This window comes from Monodon monoceros, unplaced genomic scaffold (assembly GCF_005190385.1).
Source record: "Monodon monoceros isolate NGI ecotype Baffin Bay Population unplaced genomic scaffold, NGI_Narwhal_1 Super_Scaffold_10, whole genome shotgun sequence".
NCBI lineage: Eukaryota > Metazoa > Chordata > Mammalia > Artiodactyla > Monodontidae > Monodon > Monodon monoceros.
The window spans coordinates 13,965,526-13,978,769 of NW_021703766.1; the positions used below are offsets into that span (position 1 = coordinate 13,965,526).

Consider the following 13,244-nt stretch of genomic DNA (forward strand, 5'->3'; position numbering starts at 1 on the left):
ACCAATACCAGTAACACCACCACCAACAATACCAACACCAACACCACCTCCTCGAATGCTCAGAATTGCAAACTGCTAGTGACAAGCATTCAACCAGTTTGTTGCCAGCGCTGCTGTTACCTTGTTCTCCTCTGGACTAAAGAGGATTCGGAAAACGGATGGCACTCCTGGTGCTACTTTGTGGCTAATATCTTTGGGGCTGATTACTTTAAAGTAAGGTGAACTTTCCTCAACAACTTTCACCATCCTTGGAACCTGCAAGAAAAACACAATAATGGGCACTGTACATGTGAAAGCAGAAGAAAAAGGACAGGCCTTGCAGTTAAACGTGAAATCTCCATCTACTACTTACTAGCCATGTGACTTTGGTTAGGTCTGAACTTCCGTTTCCTCAAGTGTAAAAGGAGATGACAGTACTTACCTTTACCCCAGGACCTCCCGCAAAGTAAGCACTCAATGTACTTTAGCTTTAATTTTTATTAACATTATTATTATTACACAATTTAATTGTTATTGCAAATCTTTATTTTATTATTTAAATGTGACTATTTTCGAAGACTAACTGCTTAATCATCTAAAACCCCACCCACACGGTGGAGTTGCACTGGACTTCCCAACATTTGAGAACTGCTCTGGGAGAAGAAATCACACTTACTGCACTCTTGCTGTGGATCATCCACTGCACATGAGATGCCACTTGATCCTCACAATAACCTTTAAGCTTCATTACAATTCATTCTACAGATGAGGAAACAGACACTTGCCATAAGTGCTACAGCTTTACCAAGCAATGGTGTTCCGGATCAAGTCCCGGCCTAACTCCACCTGCCCTCCCTATAGGACTGTCCTACCTAAACACCACTGTGAAGCAAGAACACAGAGGGCAGTACAATCCCCAAGGCCAGTCTCAGAGCAGCTTCAAACAGTCCCATCCTTTTACAGTCTTATTCCTCTGCTCTGCTTGCCTCATCCAGAGTACATATTTCTAAAAATAAATGTAACTGTGAGAAGGGGGGTGGTCAGGGGTGGAGGTTCTAGAGACACAGGAATGGGAGAGGATTGTTTTTTTAAAAACTCAAAGAGGGCAGAAGAAAGTTAACTATAGTTAAGTATGTCCTAGGAGTCTCAGGTGAAATATGAGGAAACAGGAACTCCCACAACCTCTCAAAGCTGAAACCCAGATGCAGAAGGGAAGAAGAAATGCAGAGAGAATTCAGACAGATCTAAAGACTAGAGAGTGGGGAGGTAAGAAAGAGATGTGTACATATCTGGTAGGAATAGAATTGGCTTTGCTGGTAAGAGAAATGTGCAGTGGTGTTTATGATGTGTTGAATGATGCCATATAAGCTTGCTGGGAATACTTTAGTAAGAGCCTAACTGTGGATTAAAAACTAGAAAGGAAAACAACAGCAACACTAATAAGAAGGAGAATAGTAACATTGCTTTAGTGCTTATTATAGGACAGACACTGAGCTGAGTACTTTACATCCATTATCTCATTTAATATTCCAAACAACCTATTGAAATGGGTGCTATTCTTATCCCCATAGCTTGGAGAAGTGAAGTGACTTGCCCAAAGTCTACAGCTGGGAGACAGTTCACCTAGAATCTGAACCCAGATTAGTCTGACTCTGGAGTCTGGGTGTTTATAATTGTACCCCAAGTGAATTGTGTTGTGGCTTGTCGAGTGTTCACGGCTTACTTTCAACTTGTGTGTTTGAGAGAGGTAGAGAAACAAAGACCAAACAGCCTCTGTCTTTCGCACTCCATGGCACTCAGGAAGCAAATAAAAGGTAAACGACACAGAAAGCGTTTCTCAGTGCCCCAAATGTATCTCAGTGGTTCCTTGCATATCCATGAACCAGGAAGTAGAGAAGCAGGCTTACATCAGCCACCTCGTATGAAGGTCCTGGGAGTAACTCACCAAGAACAAGCCCTCCTAGCCTACAGAATCTGTCTTCTTGTTGATAGCTGAACTTTCCTTAGATGAGGACCTTCCTTTCATGGGATCCAATACTCTAGCAGCATCTTACCAAGAAGTGTGGGTTTTATACATGACAACTGAATGCCCTTTGGCAGACAAGACTCACACATGCCTCTTATCCCTGACATGCTCATATACACTCAGTGACAAGCATTTCTTGCTTATGGCTGGGGAGGAGTACCCAAAGTACCCTTTGGACTAGCTCCTCTCTGCCTTTAATAGCCTAAAAAAACTTGAACAAGAGTCAAAAAGTAATGGAGAAAGGGAAAACAAGAACTCGAAGTGAGAAACTAAATTGGTTGGCAGCCCTGCATGAAAAGAGAGAGTTCTAATGTCTATGTAACTCACCTCTTCCTGAGGTCTAGGAACATAACCCTGAACACCTCGGGGTTTTTTTCTTCTCTCTGCCTACCTTTTAGCTTCAAACCCATGAGCTTCTCTTGCTAACACGCCTTCAGCGAAGAACTAAATGTTCCATTTTCTCCAAAGTCTGACTTTGCTGTCACTAAATCACCCCATTGATCTCTGAAAGGCATCACTGATTCCTTTAATGAGCTACTGTACTGAATATAACTGCAAGTCTTCCCATTTGCCTTGAATTCTTGCATAGTCTTCACTTATTTTCCCTACTTTATTATAGCTAGAATTTTTGTCTCAACATTCTAAGACTCCCATAAGTATTTCTACTTGTCCTTAACACCTGATGCTTAGCATCTCTCTAATGCCTTCCTTCCTACCTGATTACTTTTCACACTTAACTGTGCTTCATGCTGACCTTCTGCATTATTCTTCCTTTCCTTATTGTTACGTGTCAAGGAACTCTTCAGTCATTTAATACTCTTTCTTGAAATATACCCTAATATATCTCTGAAAGAAAAGGCATACGGATGGAGAAGAAATCCTCAGTTGCAAGCACAAAGAAACAAGGTACAGACAGTGGGAGAAGCCATCCAAAACTACCTGTGAACAAAATCTGAAGGCTATCTGAGGTAGAAGGGAGGAGGTGGAAAAGAGAAAAGGGGATCTTCTTTTTTGTTTTGTTTTTTTTTAATACAATTTGCAGAATCTAAATGCATTGGATCAACAACTGCAATTCATATGAGTAGAGTTGATACCTTCAGTTGGGGAAATAGTGGCTCTAACGTGGAGTATGTAAACATGAACAGCAATCATCTTGTATTAAATGAAAACCTAGCCCAAATGGTCACTCATGAGCACTTCATGACACTGATCTAGCCAATCTCTTATTCAACAAAATGTCAGTGCACACACTGGGAGTTTACCAGTTGTTGGGTACTGCCCTGGGACTGAGCATTTAGCAACAAACCAACCGACACAGTCTTGTCTTCATTAAGCTTATAGTCAAAGGGCATGTTTTTATCTGCCTTCCTAGGCCTATCAAGTTCAAGAGCTTATCTAAGACCCTACAGGATCCCATTTTATCTAATCCCTTCTTATATATCCATGAAAGGTACAGTCATCCCAGCAAACATACTCACTATGTCATTGTTCCTCAAAACTAGTGGAACTTCATAGACTTCACAGGGAGTGTAGTTCTGAAATACAATTTCTGATGGAAAGGGCTGGAATAAGGCCTGATCCAGGTCAATTCCTGGAAACTGCAGTTGAAAAAATAAAATCATATAGTCACACAATGGCAGAAACAACTGGGGAAGATAAGAAATTACTACATATACCTATGAATATTAACACCAAGAACAAAGGAAACATTCAAAAAGGGGAAAGTACTATAAACACTATTATAATCAGTAAGGTTATTGTCATCAACTTCTAGGTTTTGGTCCTCAATTTAAAAAATAGGCTAGTTAGAACAACAACTCAAAACTTCCATTTCCAGTAATAGTGAATAAGGTAATTTGAACCAACTCCCCTATGAGAATAAGAAGAAAAGCTGTATCAACAAAAACCTGTTTGGAGGCACTGAGGGATTAACAAGACAGTATTATCTAATGGTAAAACTGAATTATCTCAAGCTAGTAGCTTATGTAGTATCCAACAGGTTTTGAGTACTGCCATGTTTCCCTTAAAAATTCAGAATACCACACGATGCCGTGTTGAGTTCACGGTTGTATCCTGGGTGCACCTCAGCAGAGAGTTTGGAAATTGAAGATGTAAGTATCCACCTCAATAATTTAGAACAACAATAGCAAACATAAAAAACACATTAAAACCCAAACAAAAAAACAAAAATGACACAACAAAAACAGCAGAAATTAATGAAATACAAAGTAACTGTCCCACAGAATCAACAAAGCCAAAAGTTGAGTCTTTAAAGACTAATAAAAATAATAAAATACCTGAATCTGATCAAGAAAAGAAGACACAGCCAATTATAAAAGAGCCAATTATAAAAAATAGGAACATTACTACAGAACCCAAACTAAGTAAAACGATAACAAATGCGAAAATTTAGATTAAAATTATAAATTCCTAGAAAAATACAATTTGTAAAAACTAGCACAAAAAGAAATAGAAAATATGAAGTGTTCCCTAACTATTAGAGAAATTGAATTTGTAAAGTAAAAACTTTTCATGGATAAAACTCTGGCCCAAATAGCTCTACAAGCAAATTCTGGCAAACATTTAAAGAAAATACAACTTGGGGCTTCCCTGGTGGCACAGTGGTTAAGAATCCACCTGCCAGTGCAGAGGACACGGGTTCGAGCCCTGGTCCAGGAAGATCCCACATGCCGCGGAGCAACTAAGCCCATGCGCCACAACTACTGAACCTGCGCTCTAGAGCCCATGAGCCACAACTACTGAAGCCCATGTGCCACAACTACTGAAGCCCATGTGCCCTAGAGCCCATGCTCTGCAAAAGGAGAAGCCACCACAGTGAGGAGCCCATGCACCACAATGAAGAGTAGCCCCCACTCGCCGCAACTAGAGAAAGCCCACGCGCAGCAACGAAGACCCAACACAGCCAAAAATAAACAATTAATTTTTTTTAAAGTGTGGCACTGCCATTTAAAGAAAATACAACTCAAACATTATAGGAACTCTCCCAAAGGAAAGAAAGACAAAAAATTAGGGGTCGCCAAATCAAGATGACAGAATAGAAGGATGAGGAGCTTACCTCCTCTCACAAATACATCAAAAGTACATCTACATGTGGAATAATTCTCACAGAATACCTGCTCAGTGCTGGCAGAAGATCTCATAAAACCAAAATAGCAAGAAAGATTACCACATAACCAGGTAGGATGAAAGAAAAAAAATAAATGAATCAGGACAGGACCTGCGCCCCTGGGAGGGAGCTGTGAAAGAGGAAAGGTTCCCTCATCCTGGGAAGCCCCTTCACTGGCGTGGTGATCAGCTGGGACAGAAAGGAAGCTTCAGAGGCTCGGAGGAGAGTGCAGCAGTCAGTTTGCAACAGGCAGAACAGAGAGAGCACAGAGCAAAAGCAGTCCTAAGAGGGAAGTTCATAGCAATACAGGCCTTCCTGTAAAAAACAAGAAAAATCTCAAATAAACAACCTAACCTACCACCTAAAAGAATCAGAAAAAGAACAAACAAAACCTAAAGTTAGCAGAAAGGGAATAATAAAGATCAGAAAGGAAATAAATAAAATAGGGATTTTTAGAAAGTAGAAAAAAACCAATAAAACCAAGAGCTGTTTTATTTAAAGGATAAACAAAATCAACAAACCTCTGTTCAGGTTCACCAAGAAGAAAAGAGAAGACTCACATAAACAAAATAAGAAATGAAAGAGGAGAAATAACAACCAATACCACAGAAATGCAAAAAACCATAAGAGAATACTATGAACAATTATATGCCAACAAATTGGACAACCTAGAATAAATGGATAAGTTTCTAGAAACATACAGCCCACCAAAACTGAATCAAGAAGGAATAGATAATTTGAACAGACCAATCACTAGAGATGAAATAGAACCTGTAATTTAAAAACTCCCTGCAAACGAAAGTCCAGGACCAGATGGCTTCACTAGGGAATTCTACCAAACGCACAAAGAACTTACACCAAAACTCTTATATCAAACTCTTCCAAAAGACTGAAGAGGAAAGAACACTTCCAAAGTCATCCCATGAAGCCACCATTGCCCTGATACCAAAACCAGACAAAGACAATACCAAAAAAGAAAATTACAAGTCAATTACAAGCCAAATCTAACAACACGTAAAAAAAGATCACACACCACGATCAAGTTGGATTCATCCCAGGGTCACAAGGATAAGCAAATCAATCAATGTGATATACCACATCAACAAAAGAAAAGACAAAAACCACATGATCATCTCAATAGATGCAGAAAAAACATTTGATAAAATTCAACATCCATTCATGATAAAAAAAAACTCTTACCAAAGTGGGTATAGAGGGAACATATCTCAACATAATAAAAGCTATTTATGATAAACCCACAGCCAACATAACACTCAACAGTGAAAAGCCGAAAGCCTTCCCACTAAAACCTGGAACAAGACAAGGATGCTCACTGTCACCAATTCTATTCAACATAATATTGGAAGGCCTAGCCATAGCAATCAGATAAGAAAAAGAAATAAAATTTGTCCACATTGGAAGAGGTAAAACTGTCATTATATGCAGATGACATGATACTGTATATAGAAAACTCTAAAGACTCCACACAAAAACTACTAGAACTGATAAGTAAATTCAGCAAGGTAGCAGGATACAAGATTAACATACAGAAATCTGCTGCATTTCTTTACACTAACAATGAAATACTGGAAAGGGAAAGTAAAAAACAATTCACTTTAAAATCACATATGGGCTTCCCTGGTGGCACAGTAGATAAGAAACTGCCTGCCAATGCAGGGGACACAGATTCAATCCCTGGTCCAGGAAGATCCCACATGCCATGAAGCAACTAAGCCTGTGCACCACAACTACTGAGCCTGCCCTCTAGAGCCCACAAGCCACAACTACTGAAGCCCACGTGCCTAGAGCCCGTGCTCCATAACAAGAGAAGCCACCACAATGAAAAGCCAGCGCACCACAACGAAGAGTAGCCCCCACTCGCCGCAACTAGAGAAAGCCCACACGCAGCAATGAAGACCCAATGCAGCCAAAAATAAATAAATAAATAATGTTTTTTAAATCACATACAAAATACAAATAAACCTGATGAAGCAGATGAAAGGCATATGCTGAGAACTATAAAACATTTATAAAAGAAACTGAAGATGATTCAAAGAAATGGAAAGATAGCTCATGCTCTTGGTTTGGAAGAATTAAACTGTTAAAATGCCCATACTACCCAAAGCAATCTACAGATTTAATGTGATCCCTGTCAAATTACCTATGACATTTTTCACAGAACTAGATCAATTAATCCTAAAATTTATATGGAACCATAAAAGACCCAGAATTGCCAAAGCAATACTGAGGAAAAAGAAAAAAGCTAGAGGCATAACCCTACCAGACTTCAGACAATACTACAAAGCTACAGTAATCAAAACAGCAAGGTTTTGGTACAGACATATGGATCAATGGAACAGAACAGAGAGCTCAGAAATAAACCCACACACTTATGGTCAATTAATCTTTGACAAAGGAGGTAAGAATACACAATGGAGAAAAGACAGTCTCTTCAGCAAGCAGTGCTGGGAAAGCTGGACAGCCACATGTAAATCAATGAAGTTAGAACACACCCTTACACCATACACAAAAATAAACTCAAAATGGTTTAAAGACTTAAGCATAAGACATGACACCATAAAACTCCTAGAAGAGACCATAGGAAAAACATTCTCTGACATAAATGGTACCAATATTTTCATAGGTCAGTCTCCCAAGGCAACAGAAATAAAAGCAAAAATAAACAAATGGGAGCTAATCAAACTTATAAGCTTTTGCACAGTAAAGGAAACGATAAACAAAATGAAAAGACAACCTACAGACTGGGAGAAATTATCTGCAAATGATGCAACAGACAAGGGCTTAATTTCCAAAATATACAAATAGCTCATACAACTCAATAACAAGAAAAGAAATAATCAAAGAATGGGCAGAAGATCTAACTAGACATTTCTCCAAAGAAGAAATACAGATAACCAACAGGCACATGAAAAAGTGCTCAACACCACTAATTATGCAAACCAAAACCACAATGAGCTACCACCTCACAGTGGTCAGAATGGCCATCATTAAAAGTCTACAAATAACAAATGGTGGAGACGGTGTGGAGAAAAAGGAATCTTCTACACTGTTGGTGGGAATGTAAATTGGTGCAGCCACTGTGGAGAACAGTATGGAGGTTCTTTAAAAAAAACTAAAAACAGACTTACCATATGATCCTGCAATCCCACTCCTAGGCATATATCTGGATAAAACTTTAATTCGAAAAGATACATGCACCCCAATGTTTATAGCAGCTCTATTTACAATAGCCAAGACATGGAAACAACCTAAATGTCCATTGACAGATGAATGGCTAAAGAAGACATGGTATATATACACAATGTAATACTACTCAGCCATAAAAAAGAATGAAATAATGCCATTTGTAGCAACATGAATGGACCTAGAGGTTATCATACTAAGTAAAGTAAGTGAGAAGGACAAATACCATATGATATCACTTACATGTGGAATCTAAAATATGACAGAAATGAACTTATTTATGAAACAGAAACAGACTCACAGACACAGAAAACAAACTTATGGTTACCAAAGGGGAAAGAGGGTGGGAAAGGGAGAAATTAGGAGTTTGGGATTAGCAGATACAAACTACTATATATAAAATAGATAAACAACAAGGTCCTACGGCATAGCACAGGGAACTATAATGTCCTATAGTAAACTACAATGAAAAAGAAAAACAAAAAATTAAATGTCTTCCATTTAATGATGATGTTGTTAGCATAACTTTCATATATTTGAGAAAGACAGTAGGAGACAGGAAAATTATAGGTCATGAACCATAGATCAAAAAAAAAGCAAATCATTAGCAAACTGAAACCTACAATATATAAAAAAGATAATACATGACCAAGTTGAGTCTATCTCAGAAATACAAGGTTATTTTAACACTAGAAGTTTTGATCAAGAAGAAACAAAACTGACATTTTCCCCAGAACAAAAACTTGTTTATTTAGAAAATTCAAAATAACCTATAGATAAATTAGAATTAACAAGTGATTTATCAAGGTCACTGAGTACAAGGTCAACATAAAAAATCAATTATATTTCTTTGTACTAGCAATGAACATTTAGGAAATGAAATTTATAAACAATATCATTTAAAATCACATCCTAAAACATAAAATACATAGGAATAAATCCAATGGAAGATGTGCAAGAACTTTACCTGGAAAAACTACAAACCATTATCGACAGAAATTAAAGAAGATCTACACTGAACTACTGACAATTGCATGGAAAATACACAAAATGCATATTTATAAGAAGAGTCCATCATTTAGACAGGGTAAAAGAATCATAAGAATCCCTAAGTTAGAACTCTGGGGAGAAGAAAAGGCTAACACAACTCAGTTACTCCTCCTCCCTTCCTCTCATTTCCCTTCCAAATAAACACATACATATGATTTGCTTTCATAAAGAGCTGCCCTTAGAATCATGGAGAATTCCTGCTGGTCTGTGACCCTACCGAGCCCCGCCTCAACATTAACTACCTGCAAACAGCAAGTCCAGGAAGAATTCCCTTCTTTATTTCAAAGATGAGTGATAATAATAATCACAATGACAAAGAGATGAAAAATTCATGTGTTCATTCAATAAGTGCTAATTGAGTTTCTAATATGTTCCATATGTTGAGCATACAGTAGTGAACAAAGCCAATAAAGCCCCTGCCTCATGAAGCTGAAATGCTTAAGGAAATGGATAAAAAATAAAGAAATAGGGACTTCCCTGGTGGTCCAGGGGCTAAGACTCCACACTCCCAATGCAGGAGGCCCAGGATCAATCGCTAGTCAGGGAACTAGATCCCGTATGCTGTAACTAAAGATCCCACACACGGCAACGAAAATCCCACGGGCCTCAACTAAGACTCAGCACAGCCACGTAAATAAATAAATATTTTTTTAAAAAAAGAAATACATAATATGAGGTCAGGCAGTGATAAGGCTATGAAGAAAACCAAAGTAGGACAAGGAGACAGAGTGAATGGGGGATGGTTGCTCTTTATGATAGGTAGCCAAGGCATGGCCTCTCTGAGGAAATGATCTGAAGCAAGTCACGCAAAGATCTGAGAGAACAGCATTCCAGTTAGAAGGAATAACAAATGCAAAGGCCCTAGGGTGAGAATTATCCTTGAGTGTTTGAAGAGCAGCAAGAGGGGAGAGCAGCTAGAGGAGAATGAGCTGGGGGAGAGAGGAAGGAAAAGACTATGAAGGACTCAGGATCAGATAATGCAGGACCTTATAACTATGAGGGTAACAGGAAGCTACTAGGTGGTTTTCAACACGGAAGTAACATGTTCTGATTTACATTTTTAAAAACCACTCTTGGGACTTCCCTGGTGGCGCAGTGGTTAAGAATCTGCCTGCCAATGCAGGGGACATGGGTTCAAGCCCTGGTCCAGGAAGATCCTACATGCCACAGAGCAACTAAGCCCGTGTGCCACAACTACTGACCCCGCGAGCCACAACTACTGAAGCCCACGCACCTAGAGCCCATGTTCTGCAACAAGAGAAGCCACCACAGTGAGAAGCCTGCACAATGCAACGAAGAGTAGCCCCCGCTCCCCGCAACTAGAGAAAGCCCGCGTGCAACGGAGACTCAACACAGCCATAAATAAATAAATAAATAAATAAATATTTTAAATAAATAAATAAATAATAAAATAAAAACCACTCTTACTTCTTTGTGGAGAATTGGTAACGGGGTGATGAGTTGGAAACAGGGAGGCTATTTCAGGAGCCTAGATGATGGTGGGTTGAACTGGGATGGCAGTGGTGGAGGTGGTGAGAAGTGGTTGGATTAAAGACATATTTGTGATTATTAGCCCTTGTTTTGGATTTCATATAAGACGTGAGAAAAACAGAGGCATCAGAGATAACACCAAGGTTTTTGGCCTGAGAAAATAGATAAATGGGGGTATTACATGGTGGAGGGAGGAAAGACAAAAGAGGAAAGATCATGCCTTTAGGGAAAGAATGTAATGCAAAAATTAGCTTTTAAGGATTTTAAGTTTGAGCTGCCAATCACACATTGAGCTGAATATATGATCCAGAGATCAGGGGCTAGGCCATAGCAGGAGATATAATTATGAAAGCAATCACTTAAAAGGTGAAATTTAAAGCCTTGTTCCTGGAAGGAGTCACCTTAGGAATGAGTTCAGAAGAGAAAGAAGTTTAAGGACCAAGTACTGGGGAACTCCAATATTTAGCCAACAGGAAGAGGAGAAAGATCCAACAAATAAGAAAAAAGCAACCAGTGAAGTAGGAAGAAAGCCAAAGAAGAGTGATATCTGAGACACAAGTGAATTAAAAAGTACAAAAAAAGGAACTAACTGTAAAATGCTGTGAGACAACCCAGGTGTGTTGAACTGGTCAAGCTTAAGAATGAATTTTAAGAGAAACACACACACACACAACTCAAAGTAAGGGATACAGAGGATAAGTTGATGAATGTAATTACAATGAAATGGGAATGAACAGAAAGTTTAAGATGGATTAGGGAGGAAATGCAAGGTGTAGAAGGGCAGACAAAGAAGATCCAGCATGTTCACAATTGATATTTCTAAAAAACATAAAAACAAAAATGGCATGAACAAATACTTGATAATTCAAGAAAAACTTTCTAAAAATAAAATAATGGTACGTAGTGTCTTAGGAAAAATTTAGTCACATCCTAATAAAATCACTGGGCATCAAATAAGAATAAACAATCTTTGGGCATACAAGCTAAAACATTAGGCTGCATACTTCTGCATATCATCATTTAAAGCCAGAAGGTAGTGAAGAAAATGCCTGCAAATCTCTTATGGGGAAAATGTGTGACCCAAGAATTTTACATCTAACAAATCTGCAGTTCACCTATAAAGACAATAGGCAAATATTATCAAATTTATAAAATCAAGGAAATATAGTTTCCATAATCTCTTCTGGAGGAAGTGAGAAGAGTATGACTATCTACCAAAAAACAAATGAAACTCCGGAAAACAAAGTAAAAAATAACTGACTGAGTTGACAGAGGACAGAGGCAAGAAGATGAGATGTGGTACACTAATTTCTTCATCCTTCATAGCAGGAATCAAAATACTTTAAAACACACACACAAGCAGTACACACAGAACAATACACATAGTCTGGTCTTAGTTATGCTCTGGGAAAGGAGCAGTTAGCCCTTAATTAGGATGAATTAGCTTTGGAGAAAGCTGTGTTCCCTGCTCTCAAAGTTAGAGGGTGTTATGGGAAATAGAGGAAACAATGAATAGCTAAAGCTAGAAGTGCTCAGAAGAAGAGCAAATTTTATGGGGTGGCAATGGCATGCCAAGGAGAGCAAAAGAGCCTGAGGGACTCACTTGTCTTGTGGGAAATCACTCTGAAAAACCCTCAGGAATAGCTGGGAACCCTTTGAGAGGAGGCTAATCTCCAGCAGTTTAACTGATGGAGGCTCATACCATAACTTGTGCAAAAAGTGAAGCATATAATTCAAGAAATTAATTAAAATGTAGGAAATAAGAACTACTTTATAAACATATACTCCTAAAGCCTGGAATGTATGGTTTACATGAGAATACAGAAACATGTTAAAATAGCTATTCTTTAGAGACTAAAAGGATACATTTGTTATTGGAAATCAGCCAGAATAGACAAAAATGCCTATTTTAATAAACAGTTCCTCCTTCTTCCTTTCTAGTTATGACAGCTCAGGTAAGGAGGGATTTCTTACACTAGGAGGATAACCTAATTGGGCTTGGCTAATATAATTCTTGGGATTACTCCTAATCTGTAAACAATGGTGTCCAGAAGTAGCTAAGGAAGAAATGTGACTAGTCAAAAGTTAGTTGAGGACTTCCCTGGTGGTCCAGTGGGTAAGACTCCATGCTCCCAATGCAGGGGGCCCAGGTTCGATCCCTGGTTGGAGAACTAGATCCCACATGCATGCCACAACTAAGAGTCCGCATGCCACAACTAAGACCCAGCACAGCCAAAAATAAATAAATAAAAATAAAATTTTTAAAAGTTATTGTATTGTGTAATTCTTTTTGTATCAAATTATAGATATCAAGATCAACAGGGGTAGAAAAAGAATACATAAAACAAATCCAATAAGGGATTAGTT

At 38.5% G+C, this 13,244-nt stretch overlaps 1 protein-coding gene across 1 annotated transcript in view; it reads right to left on the reverse strand.

The window, feature by feature from the left end:
- The window catches only part of HYDIN (HYDIN axonemal central pair apparatus protein), a 431,237-nt gene that overhangs the window by 325,075 nt on the left and 92,918 nt on the right, over positions 1 to 13,244 (reverse strand). The window contains 2 exon segments of the mRNA XM_029201876.1: positions 121 to 255; positions 3,484 to 3,603. Coding sequence (XP_029057709.1) covers positions 121 to 255; positions 3,484 to 3,603 — 255 coding nt within the window.